We start from the raw sequence: 23,712 nt of genomic DNA, 5'->3' as shown, positions 1-23,712 counted from the left end.
CGCCCTAATGACAGAGATAAATGCTAAAAGACTCGCTAACCTGAGGTGTACATAGCTGGCAGGCTGCTGCTTTGCGGCACACAGATGACGGCCGACTTCTTCACCTCGATTGCCACCAGCAGCTCTGAGTTGATGCAGGACTGCAGCATAAAATCTGCACATGCTGTAGTGGTGACACGAAATACAAATACATGTGTTCTTAGGCCAACACCAATCCCATCGGTGCATTGCGTGCGAAGAAAGGATGTATCTACCTACAGCAGCATGCGTGGTATGTTCTTCTGTCTCCATGGCCCAACCAGCATGTTACAAGAAGATGAACCCGCACCTGACTTGTTTGTCCAGATGCCCTTTGTCATGCCTTGCATTGCACGAGCGGCTCCAAAGAAACCGTCTGTGCGTGACAAGGCCTGCTGCAGCGGCCGAAGGATGTGCGTGAACAGCTCAAGATGCAGGTTGTCCTCGTTGCCCACAGCCGCAGAAGTTGGTGTTGGGCCGCCATCTGGCAGCACGCACAGCAGCGCCCGGCACTCATCATTGAAAGTGTGCCAGTGTGCAACAGCTGACGGCCCCTTGCATTTCACGCCCATCATCTGTGCTGAGGTGCACGGCAGCAGCTCCAGCCGGGATGGTTGATAGTTGGTGAGGAAGTCTCCAGCAGTTGTGAAGCGGTGCAAAGTCGACTGCATCAAGGTTTCGCATCAAGGTTTCGGGGGCCACCTCTGCAGTGAAATGGGCGCCATATACAATCTGTCAGGTGCTAGCAGCTGGTACTGTGAAAGCCGAACGGACCCCTTCACAAAACCAAAGCCGCTGGCCTCGAGGCTCGGCAGACACAGTCAGTCAACGACATTTTTAAGCAATCATTCAAGGTTGTGTAGACATGGCTTGATTAGTGTGTGAGTTGAGTTCATATGCTATGTGAGGTGATGTAGTAACGATGACATACCCCTCGTCATTACTGAGTCATGGGAGCCCAGGAAATACCCTAAAAATGCAATATGACTAAAAAGAGTCAGCATGTGTGCATGTACCAAGGAAATATAACCCCTGTGTTGTTTTTCCCCCAGCAAAATGTTTTGCACCTCATGCAGGTGCACCTGTCTGGGTGTACCTCCCCTCCAAGAAGAAGGAAAGGCGTCAGCTGTGTGTCACTCAAGACATACACTACAACAGTCGAATAACAAGTATTGTTCCTATGTACAGCGGGTGTTTCTATCGCGAACACAAACAAGCAAACAGCAGTGCTGTAACACAGCAAAGGCGTAACCCGGGATGCTCAGATTGGCATTTGCGTCGTTACATTGCCCCCCACTTAGCAATGGACGTCCTCGGCCATTATTTCGAGCACAGGAGCCATCCCACCTCGCGCCAGTGCGCTGGTTTATCCATTACACCATGAAATCGCCAATTTGCGACTTGCTGGTTGCTAGAATCGAACCGCCGACCCGAAGTTTATTTCGGTATTCGTGCGGTCCCGTCTCGATACCATTGTAACACAGCAAAGGCGTAACCCGGGATGCTCAGATTGGCATTTGCGTCGTTACAAGTGCTCATCGCGAGCCCAGTCACAGGCCCAGCCGCAGCAAAATGACAAACCTGAGAAACTCCCAACCCAGTCTAGGAATGCGCTGAGCTTCCACAAGCAGCTAAGTTTGTCGATGCATGCCTGTTTCGATTGCCTCTTTCAGGGTGTTGTGTTGCCGGAGGTTAAGTTGTGATTGCAGGTCATTTACGTTGAGACGACGAAATGCGCCTCCTGCCTCAGTGTTCACATCATAACCCTCCCTTTCAAGAACTTGGAGTATGGGAGCTATCGAGGCCTCAGTCTCTCCGTTGACTGCAGCGATCGCTTCATGCACAGTCGGCATTGGAGCAGAAGTTCTGCGAGGCTACACCACATCGGATCCTATGGCATGTCTCATGGCTGACCCTGCTAGCACAAAAGCTCGTCCGCTCTCATGCTGCTCTGGTCGTCTTGAAAGTTTGTCCTAGCATAGCTTGCGTAGCTAGTATTGCCTGGTTTTAGTTGTTGCATGTAAGCTTGTGAGTTGGTGGCCTGGTTCATGCTTATGGGCAACAATTGAAATGCCGGGTGACAGGGGTGACAATAATGCGTGCAGGCTTGAGAGTGGGGCTTCTGGGCCCAGAATACATTGAAAGGCCGGGTGAGAGGGGTGACAACATTGCGTGATGGCTGTTGTGGATGGTGGGTGACAGGGGTGACAACAATGCGTGCAGGCTTGTGACAGAGGTGACAGCCTTGCACAGGCAGGTTTATGCAGATTCCAGGTGACAGGTGTGTGCACACATGGCCTTGTGCAGTCAAGGTGAATGCCAGGTGACACGGGTGACAGTGCTGTGCACACATTAAGTATGACAAGGATAAATTTAGGTATGAATATGCTTAAGGGCATGGTGCCAAGATGATGTGGGAGGCAGTGATAACAGTACTGTCCCAGGTGTGTAGGCATGCAGGCAGGGTGCTAGGTAGGATGAATACCTGGACTGGGTAGCTGTAACAATTCAAGCAAGTTCTTACACACAGTCCAGACCGACCATTAACCCAACTGACCATTAACCCAACCGACCGTTAACCCAACTGGCCATTAACCCAACCGACCGTTAACCCAACCGGGCCGTTAACGCCATTCAACTGGCCGGTTGGGTTAATGGGCCCCAAACGGTCGGTAACCGGCATGTTTATGCCATAGGGCATGTTGAAACTGGGCTTTCAGGTACATTAGGTGAAGTTGCTTGCCCCGCAAACAGTGCTGGTACTTTCAACGGTCCTCATCGGCTGGCCTCTACAGCTACATGTTGTCCATAGCTGCATTAGCGTCATGGGCCGCTTGGTGGGCGCTTTGGAAACGGAGGGAGGAGGTTGCACAATTGGGTGTGGTTGCTTCATAAGTAGTACACCCAAACGTTCGGCTATAGCTGGTCAGAACCTCCGCTGTGTATCCTGCAGGTCGCGTGGTGGAGAAGTTTTGGAAGAAGCTACCGGATGCAAAGGTTTATGTTGCTTGTTTTGCCGTGTTTGTCTTTTCGGACAACAAGGCTCAGGCTTTTGTGAACGCATCCCAGGATTACCCGAATACATCCCAGGCAAACCAGGCGAAGAAGTCGGCCTTTCGGCCACCAAGGCACAAACCAGGTACAAGACGACGAACGTTTTTATAGTGTGAAGTTTATTACACCAGCACAACTCATCAGTTCGCTTTGCTCCTTGTAAGCATCCCATCGGTAATCGCACCTCATTCAACTCACTGTGCGCGTACCATGTATCATCAGCCAAGTCCCGTCGCAACATAGGCTGCAGCACCCCCACCCCCACCCACAACACAGTTAGACAATTCTTCAGGTGGGCAAGCCTACATACGCGTAGTGTGAGGATTTGACACTCTGCTTATGTGGTGACGCCACGCCCATCTGAGCATCCCAGGTTACGACTTTGCTATATTACAGCTAAGCTTGGAGACTCAGTCAAAAAGCTTTGAAAGACATCACCTAGAGGACAGGATCTGACAGTATGTACCACGTGAACATCTGAAAGGCTTTGGGCCTGTTTCCCTTGGCTTTTGGTGCCACCTTTTAGTGCCTCTTTCCCCTAAAAGGAAAAATAAGGTCCATGGAAACCATGGCCTTTTAATGATTTTTAGTGGCCTACTAGGGACGGCCCTTTACTAAAGTACTAAAAGTACAACAGGTTTTCGTTGTAACTTGCATCTTTCCACCCTTTTAACCCTAATGCATGTGCTGCTAGATTGTCCTGCGTATGCGAATATCCGTTTGAAGCTTTGGGACCTGGGGGTTACTCCTGGGGACCGCATGATCGAGATTATGGGTGTCAAGGATCAACGCGGGTTAGCGCACGTCCTGGACGACATTAGAAGATGCAGGTTGCAGTACGTTGAAGATTAATCAATCTGTTATTGTTGGGTATTGGCATTTTTCTTTTTGAGTTCTTCTTTCCAGTTTGGCGGTTCATGAGCCCTTTGGCTCGTCTGGACAGTACAAGCTTGAAGCTTGTAAACGTAAACGTAAAAAAAAACGTTCTAAAACGTTCTAATGCATAAGGGCTTTCATTATCGGTCGCACTTTAGCATTCAGTCCGGAACTCTCAGTACACAGATTTACCACTCGAGAGCTTACTGAATGTCAACTATATCGCGACACCGTTGGGCATAGGGCCCAGCGTGCGTGTTTGAGAAGAAGCCTACAGTGAAGCAGGCGAGGGCGACAACAAGGATACCACTGAGACCTCCTTGACAGGCGAAGGCATTTCTGTACTAGGCCGAAAAGAAGATTTGGCATTTCCTTTTGTGTGAGGCCATGTGCAAGGCGTTGCTGAGGCAGGCGAAGCCATATATGCCGCATGCCACTCCAATGCATTTACACTTACGTGCCGGATATGACAAGTGCGGAAAACCGAATCACGTATGCGCTCGCGTATGAAGATGGGCGATTTCTCGCGCGACTCAGGGATCGGACCGAAACTGGACCCGCCCAAAAAGCACATCGACGCTGGTTACTGGGTTGTCTACCTAGACATATCCTTTTTATCTTCAGAAAAGATCCGACCAGCCACCTTGAGCACATGTGCCGTACTCGAATACCTCAAAGGGGCGTGTTTCCGTGCAAAGCGTGAAGAGTGCGAGATGAACAAGCCCAAAGTCAACTTCCTAGGCCACATCGTTGGTCACGATAGACTTAAGGTGGATCCCCGAAAAATCGATGCCGTTTCCCTGGGCCTTGCGAACTACTTCCACAAGCTCCTCCAAGGGTACTCGTCGCTAGCGACTCCACTCACGACCCTCCCCGGCAGCAAACGGCTGACCCGAATGGAAGAATATGCACCAGCAGGATTCGATGGCATTAAAAATTAAACGCCCTCGTCAACGTCCCTTGTTGCGCCTTCCTGACCTTACCAAACCCTTAAAGTAGTAACCGACGCCAGCATTTAAGGCACAGGCGGTGCAATGCTGCAGGATGGCCACCCCGTCGCCTACACCAGCAAGAAGTTCACACCTGCTGAAGTCAACTACACTACCACAGAGCAAGAGCTTCTGTGTACTCAATGCCCTACAAGAGTGGCGGCCGTACCTTGAGACCGCACAGGATACCTTCATGATGGTCACCGACCACCACCCGAAATCTGGTTTGAAACCAAGGAGGACCTGTCCCGACGCCAAGCACGGCGGCAAGAGTTCCTGAGCCGCTTCCACTACACGTGGTAGTACCGGCCGGGCTGCAAGAATGTTGCTGATCCTCTTTCTCGCATTCATACACCTGAAACGGCTGCGGTGGCAGCCATGGTGAGCACTTAGTTGCAAGCGCATGAGCTCGCTTCTGCTTTTCCCCTCTCCCTTCCCCATTGTGCAGGTCGTCCTCGAAGAGCAGGTGCCGGTCGCGGAAGGTAGGTATTTCGTTGCAAGCGTTGTTGCTACTGCTACTGCTGAGCAGTACTGGTGAGATCTGCCACAGCTTGCAAACGTTTTAGGATGTGTACACAACATGGGCCCGGTGGTGCTGTCAAAGGAAGGGCCCCACACACGGTTGGGGTTGCGCCAGAGGTACAGGCATTGCGGGGGTGATGTGCATGGAGATGGCGGCGGTGAAGGATGTGCTGGGCCTGGATAGGATGAACTTATTTTCATCCGACACTTGGTGGCTGTTGTGGGTTCGATTCCCTCAGCGATGGAGGGTACCGCGGCTCGTGTGACTGCTCTTACCTAGGGGCAGTTTTCGTACTATGCAGAGAAATCCCCAGTCACTTCTACTCCTGCTGCTAATGGCAAAGCTGCTGAACATATTTCAGTGAACATTTACTGTAAGTTTCGATAAGGTCGCTGCAAATTTCAAACGTTTTGTCGACCGACAGTCTTGCATCGTTGTTATGAAAAATGTAGTCAGAAAACTAACCAGCAATCGCTGTTATACACTGCAGCAGCACCTGGGCAGCCAATGATGGCTCAACCCCCGCCTGCTCAGGCTGCACCTGAGGTGGTCGACTTGTCAGGCAAGCTACCGAAGGCGTCTGTCTCTGACATTGGGCAGGCAGCCTTTGCGGAGAAGTATCCCTGGTGGCAGCAAACCGGCAAAAATAAGCAAGGCCACGCGATTGGTGGCTGTAGCATTTGTCAGCAGCTGTCGGTTGCTTGTCGGTTTGTGGGTTTAATTTTGAAGCATTTGGATGCACGTTTTGGAGACACTGAGCTTAGTCTGGGAGGGAGAGTGGTCTAAGACGCTTCTGAAGTGCTTTCGTAATTTTGATCCTGCTACATATGTGAGGATGTCTGCGGAAGAGCGGCGTGGCTATGGTCGTAAGGAGTTCGTGAAGTTGCTAGCACACTTTTGCCACTCGGCAAGCTCTAACCGCCTGTTTGCCTTCGATGTCAGCGAACTTGACATTTTGCAGGAAGAGTTTTCAGTTATGAAGTCTAAGATGGCCTTGCAGTTGGAGCTGGGCCGCACCTCCTGGGAGCGGGCCTGGGCTGGAATGCGTCAGTGGGTCCACTTCTTTCCACGCTTGATTCAGTTGGTGTATGTCGCTTGTGTCCTTCCCACTCAAACAGCGTGTGTTGAGCGTGGCTTCAGTGTCCACCGCATTATCAAGAACAGGCTGCGTAACCGGCTGTCTGTCCCGTCCATTGATTCCCTTCTGCGTGTTGGATTACTCGGTCCAACCGTGGATATGAAATGCAAACCCCTTATGATTAAAGCTGCTGAGGAGTATGTTGCAAAGAACCCGGATGGGCTCCTGCACCGTATTGCCAAGGTGGGCGACTGTGTTCTGCCTGATGAGAGTGATGATGAGGGCAGTGTGGGCAGTGAAATTGCTGAGGCCTATTATCCTTCTGATAACGAGGAGGTCGAGAGTGTGGCAAGTGATGAGGTGTACCCGTCTGAGGAGACAGATGATGATGTGGCAGGTGTGGTGGAGGCGATTGCTGCAGAGATGGATGAGGAGCGACGCCTCCTTGGTTTTGGGTAAAATCCTTGCTGAAATATTTCTCCCAGGCGCTATGTTCCAAAATAAAATCAAAACATCTGTTAGTTCAGCCGCCCTAGCATATAACGATAGAATCCAGCTAATTTGTACCCCGAAAACCGCTTCAGACAGTTTCGGGGTACCCGAAAACACTCTCTGGCTGACAGGAAAATTTTCGGGGAGGGCCCCGAAAGATTATTCAGAGGATTTCGGACACGGCCGAAATTTTTGGGTACCCTGGTGAAGAACCCTGTAACCTGGCTAGCGCCAGGGGTGGGGCCTTGGTCATAATCGTGCGCATGTTGCACCTTTGAAACACGAGGTCACGTTTGTACTTAGCCCTTGTACTAGTGTACACCGGGCATTCCACAAAGACATGCATTTCGCCCCGCAATCACAAAGCCTGCAGGTGCACGCTGTGCGCTCACGGCCATTAGGTCGGTTAATCTCCAACTCCCAACAGACTAACCGGAAATGCATGTGCACACGTTCCACCTTTCCTTTTGAACGGGCAGTAGTTCTTCTTCCGTCCAGACTAACCGGAAACGCATGAGCATTTGATGCAAACGCTGGGGCATGGCGATTTCAGCGTGGGCCAACCACTTATGCCGCGTGCCCCTATGTGGGGGCGCCCCCATGCAGTTTAGATAGCGACATGCCTTGATGCCGGTACTTCCACTTGGGAAGGTGCGTGGGTCGCCTAGGGTATCTAGGCACTCCCACCAGGCGTCGAGCCGCCTAGCGAACTCTTTGAGTATGCTTCCCACTGGCAACCTAACGGTGGCGTAATGCGCTATGAGGTCGTCACCTCGCAGGCCGGCTGGGGGCTCAGCTCCCAAACTCTTAAGGAAAGCCAGGTCCTTGCCCATCCAGCACTCAGTAACACCCCCCAGAGCCAGCTCAAGGTCGGCAATGAAGGCCCGGTGGCACAGCGTCCCCAGCCTCTTGACAACCGTGTTCCAGAACCTTAGCACAAGGTTGGCCCAATGGAACTGGAGCGGCCTTTGTGACAGCTCGCGCGAAACCATAGTCGGGCTCCTGCATATACACGAGCTGCTCCTGCACCATAGGGTTCCTCCTTCCCTGAGCCTTTGCTCCAGCAAGCTGATTGTCGTGGCAGTGTAACCATCCGGGTCACGGAAAAGGTCAGTAACGCATCCTTTACACGAAACATCGAAGATAGGGATGCGCCCACATGCCCGGGTAGGCCAGCGTCTTCATGCAATCCAGAGCCTCGGGGCTGTGTGCAGGCGGAGGATGAGTGGATGATGATTGCTCAACACGTTCAACTCAACCCACAAAAAAGAATTCAGGACTTTGAGGGTGTCTAGGTGCTCAAAGAGCCCATAAGATGCAATACATAGTTTGATAGAACTATGCCCCTCAACAGAGTTAGAGAAAGTATGGGCTCCATACCTGTCTCCGGGCACCCGCCCATTCACAATTGCGGTTCCAGTGTCATGCCACATCTGTGGCAACCGCCGCAGGAAAGAATTGATGCCGGCATTCCTATTCGCGCGTGTGATGCCTGGGAGGGGGTGCATCCCTGCACTGAGCGTTTCGGGCAGATCTGGAGCAGTCGCTGTACGGGCATTAAAATCGCCCGCAAGTAGCACCTCATCGCCCTCACACCGCAGCCTGTCGAGTTCACCAGTAATGCTGACATTGAAGGGGTTTCTTTATTGGAGAATGTAAAAGCCGCTAAACTTCACCCCACGGACGTCTCCCGTTGGACAGTGGTTCCAGAGGAACTCGACCACGTCTTTTGCTCCACAACTTCAGATCCCAGTGATTGCCACACTTGGCAAGAAGCGGTGCAAACGACGATAAGAATGAATAAATGAACGGTTGTACACGTACGGTCCTACATGTACGGTTGACTACCGGACGGTTGACTACCGTACACCCATACTGAACGTGCATTGAAACCCCAACAGGTGAACGCCGGCCCACACGCGTGCACATTATCGCCCCTCTAACATCATGGAGTCCTCCACAAGGACAGGCAGACAGACAGACATGGCGCCAGTACACAGCGCAAGTTCACGTCATCACATCCGTGGTGAATCCGCAAGTTGAATACCGCGTTGCAACGTTGAAACCAGAGGAAACAGGACAACATGCACCTCGCAGAGTGCAACGGGTGTTAGCAAAAAAGCACATCGCAGCACAGCACGAGCACAAGAGGAGGAGCAACATTGCGGCAAACTAACACGACCCACTAGAAAAAACCCAGACAACAGAACGCTGCACGTCTGGGGGCCGGCCTGAGCCAGCACGGATTCACCCGAAGCACAGCACAGCCACGGCACAGCATAGTGATGATCGGCATAACAGCGCATATGAAAAGACCAGCGTGGCGCGTAATATAGAATGTAGCACAGCAAAGCGCTGCAGATACAACACAGCATAAAGCACCCGACAGCAGCACTGCACAACGTTTAAAAATAAATGAAGGCATGGCGAGGCACGGTGGCGCGTAACACCGATTAGAGTCTTCACTCACTCGAACAGGACATAGCACTGCGATTTGGGACAGCATAGCGCCACGGGCCGCAAGACAGCGCAGGACAACCAACGAAGCAATAGTTGCGTACACCAGCCAAAACGACGCAGTAGCAAAAACCACAGCACAACGCCGTCGCAGTCAGGTCGCACAACGTGCTGGAATGCTATCAAAAGGTCTTTAAGCGCACTTCCCGTCACTCGTCACTGATCTGGCGAAAAACGCCATATCAGCAAACGACGAGACGCAAATCGACAAACCGCACCGGTCTAGAAACGTATAAAAATAGCAAAAGAGCAATAACCTGCGTGGGCCTTTTCCCGCTCCATTTGATTCAAATTTTACTGCTCGCTGGACGTCTCTTGGATGACTATCTGGAGCCCTGGCCTGGCCAACGGCGGCCAATCCTACCTCCACCGCAAACCCTCGTACCCAGCCAGCCCCATCCTCAGCAACAGCGTAATCAGGCGCTCAGCCAGTATCCTGATTAGGAACCTAATCGGGTCCGGGCCAAGTTTGGAAACCCCCAAGGAAGGAAAAACAAAAAGCTGAAACGATCCGGACAAAACTCACTCGCCAAGGGAAACCGCCAGCGCTCGAAAAGTACAACATCACCGTGTTGACAGCTTAGTTCGCAAGTGCAGCCCTCCGCCACGGCCTGACAACTAACAATTGCATGGAGACGCCATCGCTTTTCCATACAGCCTTTTATCCCAATCCGCCTTTGCGGTCTTAAGAGCTTCTGCCATACAACTTAACGCGCAATAACTAATTAAACCGAATTATCACTCTGAACGCAGTATGTCCCCAAAGTAGTGTGTTTCCTCCGGCATGCGCCCTCACAACTTAAACACAACACATGTTCACGCGTTTGCTTTTATTATGTCTTGGACTCAATGTAAGGTCATCGTCGTCGCGCTTCTACAGCAGTGAACATGAAAAAGGCATCAAGAAGCTCATGCACGCAGCGGGGGGAGGAGGGGGGGGGGTAAAACACCCAGCCGCCAAGTCGCGCTCACGTCACACGTTTTTTAAAGCTGCCTGCCTTTCCATGCCCCCAACCGCCAACCGCCAGCCTCATCTGCGTCTCGCCTTGCAGGACGCTCCGATGAGCTCTGACGCCCCACTGAACCTCACTGGCTCAGCTCACCTTATACGATGTGACGATGTGTTGTGTTCATCACGATGATTGTATAGTCCCCAACACCTATCAGGTCGTTTGTTAACAGATCGCAAGTCACCAAGTGCAGTACGGCAGAGGCAAAAGCTCAGCTTCTTCCGCAGCACCGCACCCAGCTTGCCACTAGGCGCAATCACATAGACGCTGTTTGGTGCGGCCAGGGCCCCCTACACCGCCTGAAGACATCGACCCACGGGTCATATGCGGAGCATCAGGAGCAAGCGCAGTAATGAGGCCGCCGCCAACTTGTAACGTTAGCTCCTGCACTTACACCCCCATATTGGCCGACGCATACATCAAAAACCCACGTGGTGTTGATGTTGGCGACCATTAAAAAACGGTCTTCACACCACATCAGAATGAAGCTCAGGCCCCCCGGCATGTCCTGCATGTGTCTAGCATCGTTCTTGGCATCATATCGCCACCATCATCAACACTATCGTGATCATGATAAGTGTTGTCACTGTTATCACCATCATCATCATCATCACCTATCTCCCAGGAGCTTAACAGGTTAACTGGTATGATGTGTGAAACAGGGGAAATGTAAATCTCCACCCGTAGCGAAACGGAATCCAACGGAACCGGCCGGGTCGACAGCAGCGGAACTCCATTCCTGGCTAATTTTATCCCAGGTCACCACCGTCCATCAACTAGGGGCGCAATACCTTCCACCATCGGAAGGTTTTTCGACCCTGACAGGTCTCTATCCCGGGATCTCCCGGGGGCAATGGTTGTGCGTTACCGGTATGGTATGTATGTATGAATGTTCGTGCCCTTGCAGAAAGCCCAGGACACGGTCGCGGTCGCCCTAGACCCTGAAACCCGGTTGTCAACCACCCATTGCATTGGCCGCCCCTCTACACTCATCCTGCACGGGTCGTACACTCATCCTGCACGGGTCGTACATTCATCCTGCACGGGCCGTACACCCATCCTGCACGGGCCGTATACCGATCCTGCACGGGCCGTACACTCATCCTGCACGGGCCGTACACTCATCCTGCACGGGCCGTACACTCTTTTCATGGGCCTACGGCCCATTATGAGTGTAGGCCCATCAAAAGCTTTGATGTCATCATCAACAACCAGAAGATTCAAGTCATCCGTGGGGCCGTATAACTGTGAGCCTTATCGATGGCGAAACAAGCCAATGCCCTTTTCACCAACTCTAACCAGTTTCACAGCCTGAAATGGCCGTTTTTTGGTTTGATATCATCATCATCATCATCATCATCATCATCATCCTGAGACGCCCGTGAAAGGAAAAGCCTCGCAAAGCCACATCACGAGGGCTGGTGAATGCGTCAACCAATCCAAGAGTCATTGTAAGGTCTGACGACACGGGCAACGCTGCCAGCGCCACCGACATCTCCAACACGCGAATGCGCCCACGAGTGTGTGTGTCTGTCTGTCTGTGTGCATTGGCACGATACCGTACGTGCGCGCACGCAAGAAGATACATGCACGCACGGATTAAAATTTTGCGTCTTAACAACCCTCTGTGGTCAATTACCAGCAACTGGCAACGGCCAACTGACCACAAAGCCAACGGCCAACAATCAGCAACCGAATTACTGTGTGCGGTCCTCATTCGACTGCACAGCAAAGTGCTGTCAGCAATGCTGTGTTGTTGTTGGAGACGCGCTACACTCGAACCGTGGTGGATAAGATCTTTCGGTCATCCCACCGATATCGCACGAGACATACATACATACATACATGCAAATATGTACAGCGGCTTCTTTTTCCCTTTTCCCTCTTCCATGGCGATAACAGCTACTGCTAGTGCTAGTGCTACTAACAGAATTCTTTTACTGTTTCGATGTTTCCTCAATGCTTAAGTCCCCGGCTGATGCTCTTTTGCCAGGCGGCTCCAAGGACAGCCAATTGCCGCCACCGCCGCCGCCGCCGTCAGGTTTGACCGCGGCGATGGCCACGGTGACGATGACGTCAGCAGTAGCGCGGCGCCGTACGGCCCCCTGGCCTGGTAATTTCATGTACTCTACAACACCGTGAGACAAGGCCCTGGAAATGAGGCTGGCTCCTTTTTGCGGTAGCCTTTGTGCGCTGATGCCTTTGTTTAGCGGTGTGCGCAGATCTGGATCTGGATCTGAATCCCGATCCGGATCTGGATTACCACCTAATCAGGCAATCAACGGCAAGCGTTGATGGCGGCGACGCTGCCGTCATCTTATAGGTAGTGGGCTGCCGCCGCCGCCGTCACCGCCGTCGTGAAGCCCGTGTAAGGGCCGGTTGGGGGATGCTGTGAATGCACAGATGCGTGGCGCAGCGGCTATATATGTCACCATGGCCCCGAAACCACGATGATATTGTCATGTAGCGGCAGCTACTGCAGCCGCCGCCGTTGTTGTTGTTGCTGCTGTTGCGGCAGCTGATAGCTCACGCGGCGGGGAGGAGGTCGTGGCGACGGCACCGCTGCCTTCAGCAGGCGCCTCTGCGGCCTTGCCGCTGGCCGCTCCCCAGCCGCTTCGCCCCTTCCGGCTTCCACTACCACTTCGGGTCCGGATAGCATCAGCTGCGACACTGAGCTGCACATCGGCTTTGGAATCCAAGACGGAAGCTGCTGACGCAGCCGGTACGGCAGCGATGGCGGCACCGCCGCCAACGCTGGTGTCGCCCGGCCGCCGCCCCACGTCCATCAACTGGCCCGAAACCGTACGACCAACAGAGACGTGGAGTCGTACTGCAGGGGCGCCTTGCTCGAAATTGCGGGGCACGTCACTGCCCGCGTTGGCTTCAAACCCGTTGCCGGCACCTGTACGGCAGCCGTACGACTGTCCTGCTGTTGGCGACGCTGGTGGCGACGGGGCATTAGTGCCCAGGATGTTGTACAGGCCGCCAAACGGGGCACCGACTGGCGTGCCATTGGCGGGGCCAGCGACGGCGGCGCTGCTGCCGCCGGCGCCTAAGACAGTGCCGCCGCCGCCACCGCCGCCGCCGATGGTCATGGCGCGCATGATGGAGTCGCCGACGGCCCTGCCGCCGCCAGTACTGTATAGGTGTGGATTCAACGAGTACCTGCCGTGATTGCTATTATCCCCAGTACCTGTCATGTCCCCCAAACCACCAATAAATTGATGTAGGGTTGTCGGCATGTTGTAGGCGGATCCCTGCGCAGATGGCGTCGAAGGGGCGGGCTTGAACGCTCTCGTATATTATTAAGGTTTTATGGGTTTTAACAACTTAAAATGGTTTTAGTTCGTCCACGTTTGCAGGAGCCATTACATGTGGTGATGTAAGTATGTAAGTTCCATTAAATTTAAATAAGTTATTCTCCTTCCAACTATTGTAACAATAATCGACAATTTGCAACACTGAAGCTGTCACGAGCCCTGCGAGCTAACTACGTCGAGAATCTGTACTGCTAATCTGTTCTTCCCAGGAAATAAGATCGTCATGTCGTACATGACGAGGGAGTGATGGGAAATGAAGCGGCCGACTCAACTCGACACGATATGTGAGACACAACGCAATTCAGTGGATCCAGAGTACGACACGACGGCATCGCCTTCCGTACTCCTGCCCTACCCAGATTCCTTACCCCATGCTTAGAAGCGTCAAGCCCCAAAGTTTCGTCTTCGGCGCTAATCCTCAGAGAGCCGACGGCCCTGAACGCCGCGAAGAACGGACCCATGGTTCCAAACACCCAGCCGGCAATTGCCAGTATGCCAATCACCTGTACGGATGTACGAACGTACGAGCATGTACGGGCACCGAGACCTTGTTTGGTACATTTGTTGCACATGTGTTAAAAAGAGGTCAGTCCAAGCGAGCCCGTAGACAGCCCGTTGGAATGTCAACGTATGTCGTGAGCAGAAGGTACAGGTGCGCAGTACATTGTACGGCACAAGTTCACAGGAGCTTGGTAAATGTACGGCGGTGTACGACTTTGGACACATGGGCAAAGCAGTCCTCTGTCCCGATTTCCCGTAAACGTCTCTATTCCAATGTTTAACGTTAGCGTCCTTCCAAATTGCAGAAGCATAGGTTTTCCTGAGGTTGAGGTGCGGCATTTGCCTTCACAGCAACCTCTTTGTCTGATAACACTGCATCAAAACATTAACAGCCCCTAAAACCCTTAAGAAAACTCTAAAACCGTAAAACCCTAGGAAACGGAAAGCGGAATAAGCAGCTCTTTACCTCACGTACCTGTGACGCCAGCAGCTTGCCGCCACCGCCGTAAAATAGACCATGGGGGTAGATGTCCCTGTCGAAGGTTTGCTCGACGTACTCCTGCATTTGTCGTACATATCACATCACGTCAGGACCCAAGCTCATCAGTCAAGGCACTAGCGGGAAACCCTAACGACGTTAATGACTAATGATAAACTTCAAATGCAGGTTTTGATGCCACGGCAAAATACACACACACACACACACTCTCTCGAATGCTTGCCCCGCGTCCCGGTCCCCTCCTCCCCCCCTTGTTGAAACCCATTCCCTTCCCCCCCCTCTCCCCTCTCCTGCGGCATTTCCATCACCGCTGAAAAAGACCCTAAGTTACCTGTCTCTACGGGCGCATTCCCTTTCCCCCCACCCCTTACCCGCACTCCCCCCAACAAACACTGTACGACATATCGTGTCTCTCTATCACCACCTGCTGCCCCCGCCCCCTCTCCCATCAGGACCAAAACCCCCACCCACCCACCCACCCAACCCCCACCCCACCCGCACGCACGCAAAGCCCCGCACCTTCTTCGCTAGCAAGCCCACGATCAATACACCCCACGCGCCACACACGCCGTGCATAGGGCCCGCCGACACAACGTCATCGATTCGCAGTTTCAATAACCCCTCGCATGCGGCCTCAAAGAGCACAGCCGCCACACCCCCGCACAACAGCGCGGCCCAGGGCTCCAGGACTGAGCAACCCGCAGTGATGGATACGAACCCAACCAACATTCCGTTGCAAAGGTACGTCAAATCCCAAGACTGCAAACAGCAAGCAACATGTACGACATTTAGGGCAATGTACGACAATTCGTTGGTAAATTTGTCATTGAATGGATAAGCGTATGCATGAATGTACGAATGCACGAGGTTGATGGATGATTGTCAGATGTCAGTCAAGTTCGCACTTTCTGCGTATGTAGCGTGTGTGGTGTGTACGGCAGCCTCTTATAGCCCTATATAACCCGCCGCTCGAGTGCCAGCCTCTCCCCCTCAACCCCATATCGGAACTTACCCGACCCCGCCACACCGCGATCACCAGGCAGGTAAGGCCCCCCGCGGCCCCGGACAATGTCGTGGTGACAGCGGCCCGACCAGCCACACTAGCCACGTTGGCGTTGTCTGCCACGAGCGCGCTGCCTGGGTTGAAGCCGTACCTGCCGTACAGACAGTCGTACATACACCGTACTTCAAAATTCATTTCAACGATGCGGTTACTATCCCTCATGTGCGTGTGTGCATGTATGTGTACTATGAGTACGACGTAAACGGTTACTTGTCACCGACCGGAACAGCAACCGCCAACCACGAGGGGTTCCCGGGCAGCAGCAGTCGAGGTCGCAGTAGCAGCGGCTGTAGCTGTGGTAGGCATCAGCAACAGCCGAGAGCAGTAGCAATATACTATAGCATAAAGCTACTATAGACAATCTCAGAGCCAACCTTCCCGTCAATACCCCCGGGCGACGAAGCAATGCTACCCGACTCCATCTCCACAACTGTCGGCAAGAATCCCGAAGAAGCCGTATAGATCCAGAAAACCCGTGCTCACTCCAAATCCCATTTGATGATTTCCCCGCCCTCCCTCCCACACACCACCACATGACCACAACTTGCTATTACTATCCAATTGGCCAAAATCCCAATCCCCCCTACAACCCCAAACCCCCATTCCCCCCAAAGGACTTTAGATGCCGGGAATGTTTTTGAATTCCTCTGTATGATTTCCCCCACACACACAATCAATACAGCTACACACACATACACACATACACACATACATACATACATACATACATACATACATACATACATACATACATACATACATACATACATACATACATACATACATACATACATACATACATACATACATACACACACCGCCCCCGCGCCACCAATTCCAGCAATACCGCCGCCGCCACCCACACCTACCAGCCAAACCACAGAAGTACGGTACCTAGTACGACGAGGATGGCCGAGTGGCCTGGCATGTGAACCGGTTGACCGTTGGAGTCGAAGCGACCCATCCTTGGACCCACCATCGTGGCGCCGATCAGCCCTGAGGAAATGCGAGGAGGCCACATATGCGACCATAAACCTGATCTTCACAAGGATATGAGATAACAGCAGTACGACTTTTAAAAGTCGTACACCAGGGCGTCACAAGTTTGACGACATAATGGGCTATCAAAAGCAGTTAAGCTGAAAACTAACGACGTCGTGAAACCCTAGGAAACCAGAGGCAATTGACAAATATATCAAAAAAAGACATACATTGGACTCGTTCTCCCTTGTGCCTCTCGGTTATGAGGTGGGACTTTTGTTGCACTGAGCATGTAGCACCCTAAAACCCTAAGTAGTTAGGAGGGTAACTAACTTAGTCAGCACTGGCCCCAGTCCATTCACCACAGGATGTAATTCGGCAGAGGCTTCCCCCATCCAACCGACTTAACCGACACCAACTAACCCCGGGTTCTACTCACCCGCCAGGCCCCCCGTCATGTGTACGACACCGCTGCCCGCAAAGTCAATCATGCCCGCTCCCAAAAGGGGGGCGTCGGTGCCGTACCCTAGCCAGCCGGTACGGCACCATACCCAGTGTACGACAACCGGATAGACGAAACCGCCCAGAAAGAGTGAGTAGCCTGCAAAGCAGTACGAGGAGGAGGAGGAGGAGGGGAAATGTGAGTCTAACTGAGAACTGAATCTGTCAAACAGTCAACAGTGGGGAGTTGCTGCCGTATGTTGCTGTCGGTCTGATGTCTGTTGGTGTGATGTGCACCTCTGTAATCCCAAGTGTGACACACACACACACACATGAAGGGAGCTCAGGAAAACCCAAGAACCCCACAAGAACTACAACAACGATTTACAGGTTCGAATTTCATAATTCATTGTAAGTGCGTCATCAGTGATAGATAGCAACCGCAGCAGGCAAGATACGGATACATGTGTGCTATGACAGGTGTAACAGCGCGACGTGTGTGTGCATAAGGAGAATGCTGGCAGTTGGGCTGCGATCCGTACTGCCGTATTGCCGTACGGCTGCATGTTTGTTGTATTGTTTCCACATTTTGGACCTGTGGGTCACATTCGTACCCAGGTAGGCGTTGAAGTTGAAGCGCTCGGCCACCGCCCCGGCGGGGACTATCACCACCGGAAGGGAGAGGGGGAGCAGTGGGAGTGGGAGTGGGAGGAGTGGGCGTGGGAGGGGGAGGAGTGGGAGAAAAGGGGAGGAGTGGGCGTGGGAGTGGGAGGAGTGGGAGTGGGAGTGGGAGTGGGACGGGGACGAGTGGGAGGGGGAGGGGCCGAAGCGGCGGTGAGGGGCAGCCAGGTGGAAGGAGGTTTAATATGGAGGGGGCCGGGCAGGTGCGGGGTACGTGTGAATATAAAACAGACGGAAGGGAGGAAGGGCCTTAGAGCCTTAGAGCCTTAGGAATCAGAATCAATAGTGGAATTGGAGCCGGAAGGGGAGGGTGAAAAACCACCTCAAAACAACATCAACAAAGGAACCGCAACCTAAAAACCTTTTTTAACAAAACCGAAACACAAAACTAAACCGATGTATTAAAATGTAGGTGCTAAGGGTAGTGTCCCCTTACCTTCCTCCCCACCCCTCCCATCGCCTGCCCGCCCTTTCCCGGCCCGCCAGGCCCCCGCTTTCACATACTCGTGGCGGCTGTAGCGCAAAAGGCCCATTGGAAAAACCAGCTCGTCCAATCGCCCCGTACATCCGTAACCGTCTCGTGGGATTTATACCGAGCCAAACCGAACAGCGCATCTCCGATCTGTAATACGGATGTACGACATGGGCAGAGAATGCAGGGTTGGGGTTATGGTGGTAGTGGGGGGGGCGGGGTGAGGATATCGCGATGGCGTCGGATTGAGATTGAATGTGTGTGTATGTATGTATGTATGTGTGTGTGTCTCAAGGGATGTGTTACGTTGCAAGTTCGATGTGCAACGTGATAAGAAACATCCCTTCATGCCTACCACCCGTTTTAGGTGCCGTTTCGACAGTTGTTTAACAACCACCACACACCCGCTTCCTTTACTGCATGAGAGACAACGACCTCACAACAGTAATGTTTTAACCTGAACAACTCACACAACCACCACCACGAGCATGTGCAAAGTGAAAACCTAAACCAGCGTGGTGCCGCGTCAAATTTGTGACGGTTGTGGCTGGCAGTCGAACTGCACGTTCGACCTGCCAACGTGACGAATGTACATCTGCAGAACAGCCTTCCAGAACCCCTCCTGCCTGGCAGCTATAACCGCCATTCGACCGCTTGGAGGCCATCCCCCTGGTAACCATCCCATCTTGCCACTAACTGTCAACGATTTTCCAACTTACAAATCCGTTTGGCCGGTCCCCGATGCCGTACGCAAATCCAAAACCAACAAGATACCACATGATTGCGCTGGCGGCGCCGTCCAAAACTGTTTGTAACAGGATATTCATCTGGGTCGTTTGAGAAATCCGCGGCGGCCATAGGAGACGCGGCAAGGAGGTGGTGGGACGCGGTGGGACGAAGTTAGCAACTGGCGGGAAAGACTCAGTTCCGGTGATAGCTATTGATAATGGATATTTATAATATTTCGTTGATGAGACTGTATTATGGTTATCATATGTGAAGGTTAGCAGGGTTATTGCAGCGCGGTGGCGCGGGAGGGCCTTTGGGGCTCAGCTCACCGCGTTTTTGCTTCGGATCGCCCCAGCCTCCAGCATTGCAAAGCCTCCATGCTACATAGCATCAATTTGCATTCCTGATTACATGTTACGGCGCTACACCTGGATTTTGCAAACTCAACTCCAGTACGATGCAAGGCTGACAGAAACTCGCCATGATAAATACCAGAGCCCCACTCAGCACCATGAACACGGTGTTCAAGCCGAAGGCAATCTCCTCGGTTCGGTTACTGGTAGCGAATACTTGACAAAGCGCGGTCGCGGCGGCGGAATCACCATCCAACGCCTTCACGACTTCCGCAAACTGCTCGGATGTACAGCCTCCAGTTGACAGTGGACCTTGATTGCTCATTTTTCTCAAAGTCAACTGCGCTCTCGCTGCTTGCTTTCACTTTTTGACGCCGTTCACGCAGCGCACAAAAGGTGGAGATTAATGCTCTTGGCTAGCTCTACGACTGGATATCTGTATCGTGTTTGTAACGCTGTCGCACCTTCCTGCACGACTTTGAAGAGTCGGTGTCGGTGTGGAAGTTGCTGAAAATAGTAAAGATTATTTGCCCTAAATATGTCGCAACAAGATTAGGTTCAGGCAAGGACGAATGCTTTGTAGAAGGCGCCCCACGATAGCTTGCGAGGCAAGGGATAGGTCACCAGGCGGTTGATTTGCTCGTCATATGGGACACACGTGAATCAGCTCTGCGGTTAGCAACAAAGTGATCGCATCTTCAACCTTAAAAAGGACAGCAGGGAACCATACTGGCGTGCAAAGCCCTTGCCACAGTACACAAAAACGGTAGCGCTTTAAAGTTAAATCGCTGGAGTTAAAGACAGATTACGACATGAAAACTGTTTCTTTATCCTGGTTGCTATGGATAAAACGTTATAAGCGTCGCTGCCGTAACGTTGCTGCGCCGTATGGTACGAAAGGGCGTGCTTCTACAATCAACATCATCATCCGTTCCGTTTTCTGCCAATACCCCATAATGCATCATGACGAACATTTTAGCCGGTCTGATGACACATGACGGTGGTGTCTGCCTTAGCATGAGTCATGCATTTAAAAGTCCTTTCTGGTGGCCATAGGATCACACGACCATGTTTTAGTAAAAGCCATTTCAAGCCAAGTTTGAAGGCTTCACTACGATCCGGTCTGTCCGGGAACTAAGGCAGTCGAAAGGCTTGATCGCGCGCATCGTCTCCTATCGGCTCCATTCCTCCGCGATCGAGGATTTACGCCGATCCCGCGTGCACTCCGCACGGTGCCGCACACGGCTCGGACCTCTCCACACACGTGCGTAGCTGTTCTTGCCGTTACTGCTGCTGATTCTGTACGACGACACCACAATAACCGGCGATTACAGTCTAAACGGAATTAAATGGAGCGCAGAACTGCAGTATGGCAAATTTGCAGCACTGTATGCGTGGCGAATGGTCATTTAGAAGGTGCCGCTGTCGCCGTGCATATCCCGCGTCTTTCCACCGGTTGCTGACATTACAGGTCAGGTGACCACCTCGCAGGTGCGGAGGAGGACTCAGGGCAGCACTTAGGTCCCTCGTCCACAGACTGGCTCCCGCGGTAATACTCTTTAACTGGCCAGTGTTGGGTTCCCGGTTGTCTAGTCCCTCCGCTTCCCCCCCTCCTTTCCGAAACCCAGATCACAACCTGGGAAGGAATTACTCCATAGTATATAGCGCCGAAGCACACAGGCTTGAAGGCTTAGGATTAGCCTGTTCCCATTGAAGGCAGCTTCCTCCCGGCCACTAGTTGTGCCATAGTTGTCAGTTCTGTATGGCTTCGGAGCAACGCTGCAACATCAGGCTCTTGCTGTGGAGACTGCTGTAAACTGGTCGGGGCCAGAGCGGCCTGTCAAGGCGCTAAGCTGACCCACTTAAACGTGTATCTGGCCTTCGGAACAGCATGCCTGTCGATATGACTTCCCAACGAATTTGCTCCGCAGCAAGGGTTTGTTTCCTTATCGGTCCCCTCATGGGATGGGTGCGCGTTGCCGTGACAGTGGTTATCGGGGCCGCGGAGGGCATGCTTGGCTAAGGCCATGGTGACACACGCACATGCTCAAGTTGTGCTGTGCCTTAACTCGGCATCGGTAAGCCGGGGAAGGGTGATTGGCGCTGTGGTTTTCCGATCCAACAAACATATTGGTTTGGAAGACACAACATGGTTGACCGTAGACGTCGCCCAATCCAAACAAGATCTCGAATGGATCGCTGTAATCAGCACCAGCTACACAGCGAAGTGCGCGCGAAAGCTCCGCCGGCTTCTGGTCTTCCCCTTGGATCCACGTGCATCATGTCAACGAGAACCGCCTAACCGTAAATCGCCCACTGGTGCGCTGAGCGTTAAAGATCAGGGAGAGTCAAGCGATGGGCGCATGTGTAAAAATTGCCAGGTCCAGAAGTACCTGGTGCACAGTAAGAGTAGTAGCTTGTTGCAAGAGTAGCTTGAAGACACACTCCAGTAAACAACGCAGCACAGCACACACTAGCACGGCTCAGTTCTTCCGCTCACCTCCCGCCGCCTCCATACCACCACCACCACCACCACCACCTCCTCACAACAGTACACCTCTCATCAGCACAAGCGGTCACACCTCCTCAAACCCCCTCCTCACGTGCGACCCTTGAATGTACAGTGGGCACATGTATATGTTGCCAATAGTTCTATTTTTACATGTCCTGCTGAGGGGGTTTGGCTGGAGGCCTCCTACATATGACTTCCTCAGCAGGAGGGTCCAGCGCAAGGACAGAAAACGTATCTAGCTCAAGCATTTAGGGGTACGCAGCGCCATACACTGCTCACAGCACTCCCAGATCTCACATCTCACCAAACTCCACCCCTTTCCCCTCCCTTCCCCTCCTCCTTCCCCCCGTTCACTCAGTCGCGGTGATGCAGCGCAACAGCACTCCCGAATACTTGAAGCTCGCCTCCGTCTCATCAAGGCAGTGCACCCTCGCATCATGGCTCCAGCCCTCTGCCATTATGTTGCTGGTGTTGCGGACTCGCTCCAAGAGCCCGTTCACATCGCCAGCTGGCCAATGGTAAAACTCCAGATTATGGCCGTCCAGCAGTATTGCTGTGATCTGAAGCCGGACGTCCGAATGGCGCCAAGAGGGGGGGTAGAAAGGGGCGTGGAAAGCAACCAAATCAGCGGAGAGCCGGGAGAGTTGGGTACGGGTGCTATATGGGAGAATAGGGGCCGCATGTCTATGCGTGTGTCTATTCGTATCCTTGAGGATATCCGTACAGATAAATGAAACGCAAATGAAAGCAAAGTTTGATTTAAAAGAAAATAATGTGTACATATCGGGCCCGCCACGCCCACGATCATGCACGATCCGTATTTGCCCGCACAGCAGTCATGTGTACCCACCACCCTTGACCGCCATGAGAACAGATCGCCCCCGTCGCTGCTAAGTTCATTGTTCCACTGCCGCCGCTGCCACCGCCCCCAAGACCGCGACCACCAGTCATCCGGGGCTGACATGCTTCGAAAGGAGCACGTAAGATGCCCTGCCAGAAACGACAGAGGCGCCAGCTGACATCGAAAAGGATTCGATGGTGAAGCCGATGAAACCCGATTATCGGTGCGGAGGAGCTTCGGGAACCGGAGGGTGCATCCGTTTCGTATGCATCTCTGGAATCCACACGAAAGTGCACCAAGCGGGCTATTGCAGGGCAGGGGAACTGCTAGAAAGAAATTAGGAAAGTGTTTCATGTCGGACCAGTTTCAACGAGTACGGTCCCAAAAAAGTGCATTGTGCGGAAGCTGGGTAATACCACCTAGGTAAACCCAGTCGTTGCACACCACCGGCATGTTCGTACATACACAGCCTTGCGTGCTGCAGCTTTAGCTCGGTTGTGGAAAAATAATCCCCGTGTTCCCTGTCCCCGCTCTAGTATTGTTTGTGTGTAATTTTAGGGGACTGCATGTTTGTTGGACTGCTGTTGGAGCCGCTGGCTGCAAGGTGCTTGCAGATCTGCACTGGGCGTACTGCTTTCAGAAAGGGGGGCGCTCTGGGCCAACAAAGTGTTTTTGATTGTGGTATGAGTAGAATGTTTGGAAAGTAAGAGTCTGGTAATGTAGTAGCTGGCCGCTGAAAAGGCATCTCGAGATGCTGGCGGT

At 52.7% G+C, this 23,712-nt stretch overlaps 4 protein-coding genes across 4 annotated transcripts; 1 reads left to right on the top strand and 3 right to left on the bottom strand.

Annotated features, from left to right (window-relative positions):
* Nucleotides 1-35: 35 nt before the first annotated feature.
* On the bottom strand, nucleotides 36-689 carry VOLCADRAFT_98036 (uncharacterized protein; the record flags this gene model as incomplete). Its single annotated transcript, XM_002956924.1, has 2 exons — nucleotides 36-154; nucleotides 329-689. The coding sequence occupies 2 exons, from the start codon at nucleotides 687-689 to the stop codon at nucleotides 36-38; spliced, it is 480 nt and encodes a 159-aa protein (XP_002956970.1).
* Nucleotides 690-7,193: 6,504 nt separating this feature from the next.
* On the bottom strand, nucleotides 7,194-8,022 carry VOLCADRAFT_98034 (uncharacterized protein; the record flags this gene model as incomplete). Its single annotated transcript, XM_002956923.1, has 2 exons — nucleotides 7,194-7,302; nucleotides 7,535-8,022. The coding sequence occupies 2 exons, from the start codon at nucleotides 8,020-8,022 to the stop codon at nucleotides 7,194-7,196; spliced, it is 597 nt and encodes a 198-aa protein (XP_002956969.1).
* A 6,076-nt stretch (nucleotides 8,023-14,098) lies between these two features.
* VOLCADRAFT_67734 (uncharacterized protein) lies at nucleotides 14,099-19,922 on the bottom strand (the record flags this gene model as incomplete). The annotated part of the gene is made up of 11 exons (XM_002956922.1): nucleotides 14,099-14,380; nucleotides 14,854-14,937; nucleotides 15,397-15,636; nucleotides 15,890-16,031; nucleotides 16,810-16,936; nucleotides 17,361-17,522; nucleotides 17,977-18,024; nucleotides 18,548-18,665; nucleotides 19,235-19,342; nucleotides 19,574-19,617; nucleotides 19,721-19,922. The coding sequence occupies 11 exons, from the start codon at nucleotides 19,920-19,922 to the stop codon at nucleotides 14,099-14,101; spliced, it is 1,557 nt and encodes a 518-aa protein (XP_002956968.1).
* Nucleotides 19,923-20,409: 487 nt separating this feature from the next.
* VOLCADRAFT_98032 (uncharacterized protein) lies at nucleotides 20,410-22,631 on the top strand (the record flags this gene model as incomplete). Its single annotated transcript, XM_002956957.1, has 4 exons — nucleotides 20,410-20,488; nucleotides 21,069-21,088; nucleotides 21,586-22,000; nucleotides 22,468-22,631. The coding sequence occupies 4 exons, from the start codon at nucleotides 20,410-20,412 to the stop codon at nucleotides 22,629-22,631; spliced, it is 678 nt and encodes a 225-aa protein (XP_002957003.1).
* Nucleotides 22,632-23,712: the final 1,081 nt, after the last annotated feature.

The sequence above is a fragment of the Volvox carteri genome, assembly GCF_000143455.1.
Source record: "Volvox carteri f. nagariensis unplaced genomic scaffold VOLCAscaffold_67, whole genome shotgun sequence".
Classification (NCBI taxonomy): domain Eukaryota; kingdom Viridiplantae; phylum Chlorophyta; class Chlorophyceae; order Chlamydomonadales; family Volvocaceae; genus Volvox; species Volvox carteri.
Note: the sequence above shows the minus strand (reverse complement) of the source record. Positions and strands in the feature narration are given on the sequence as shown.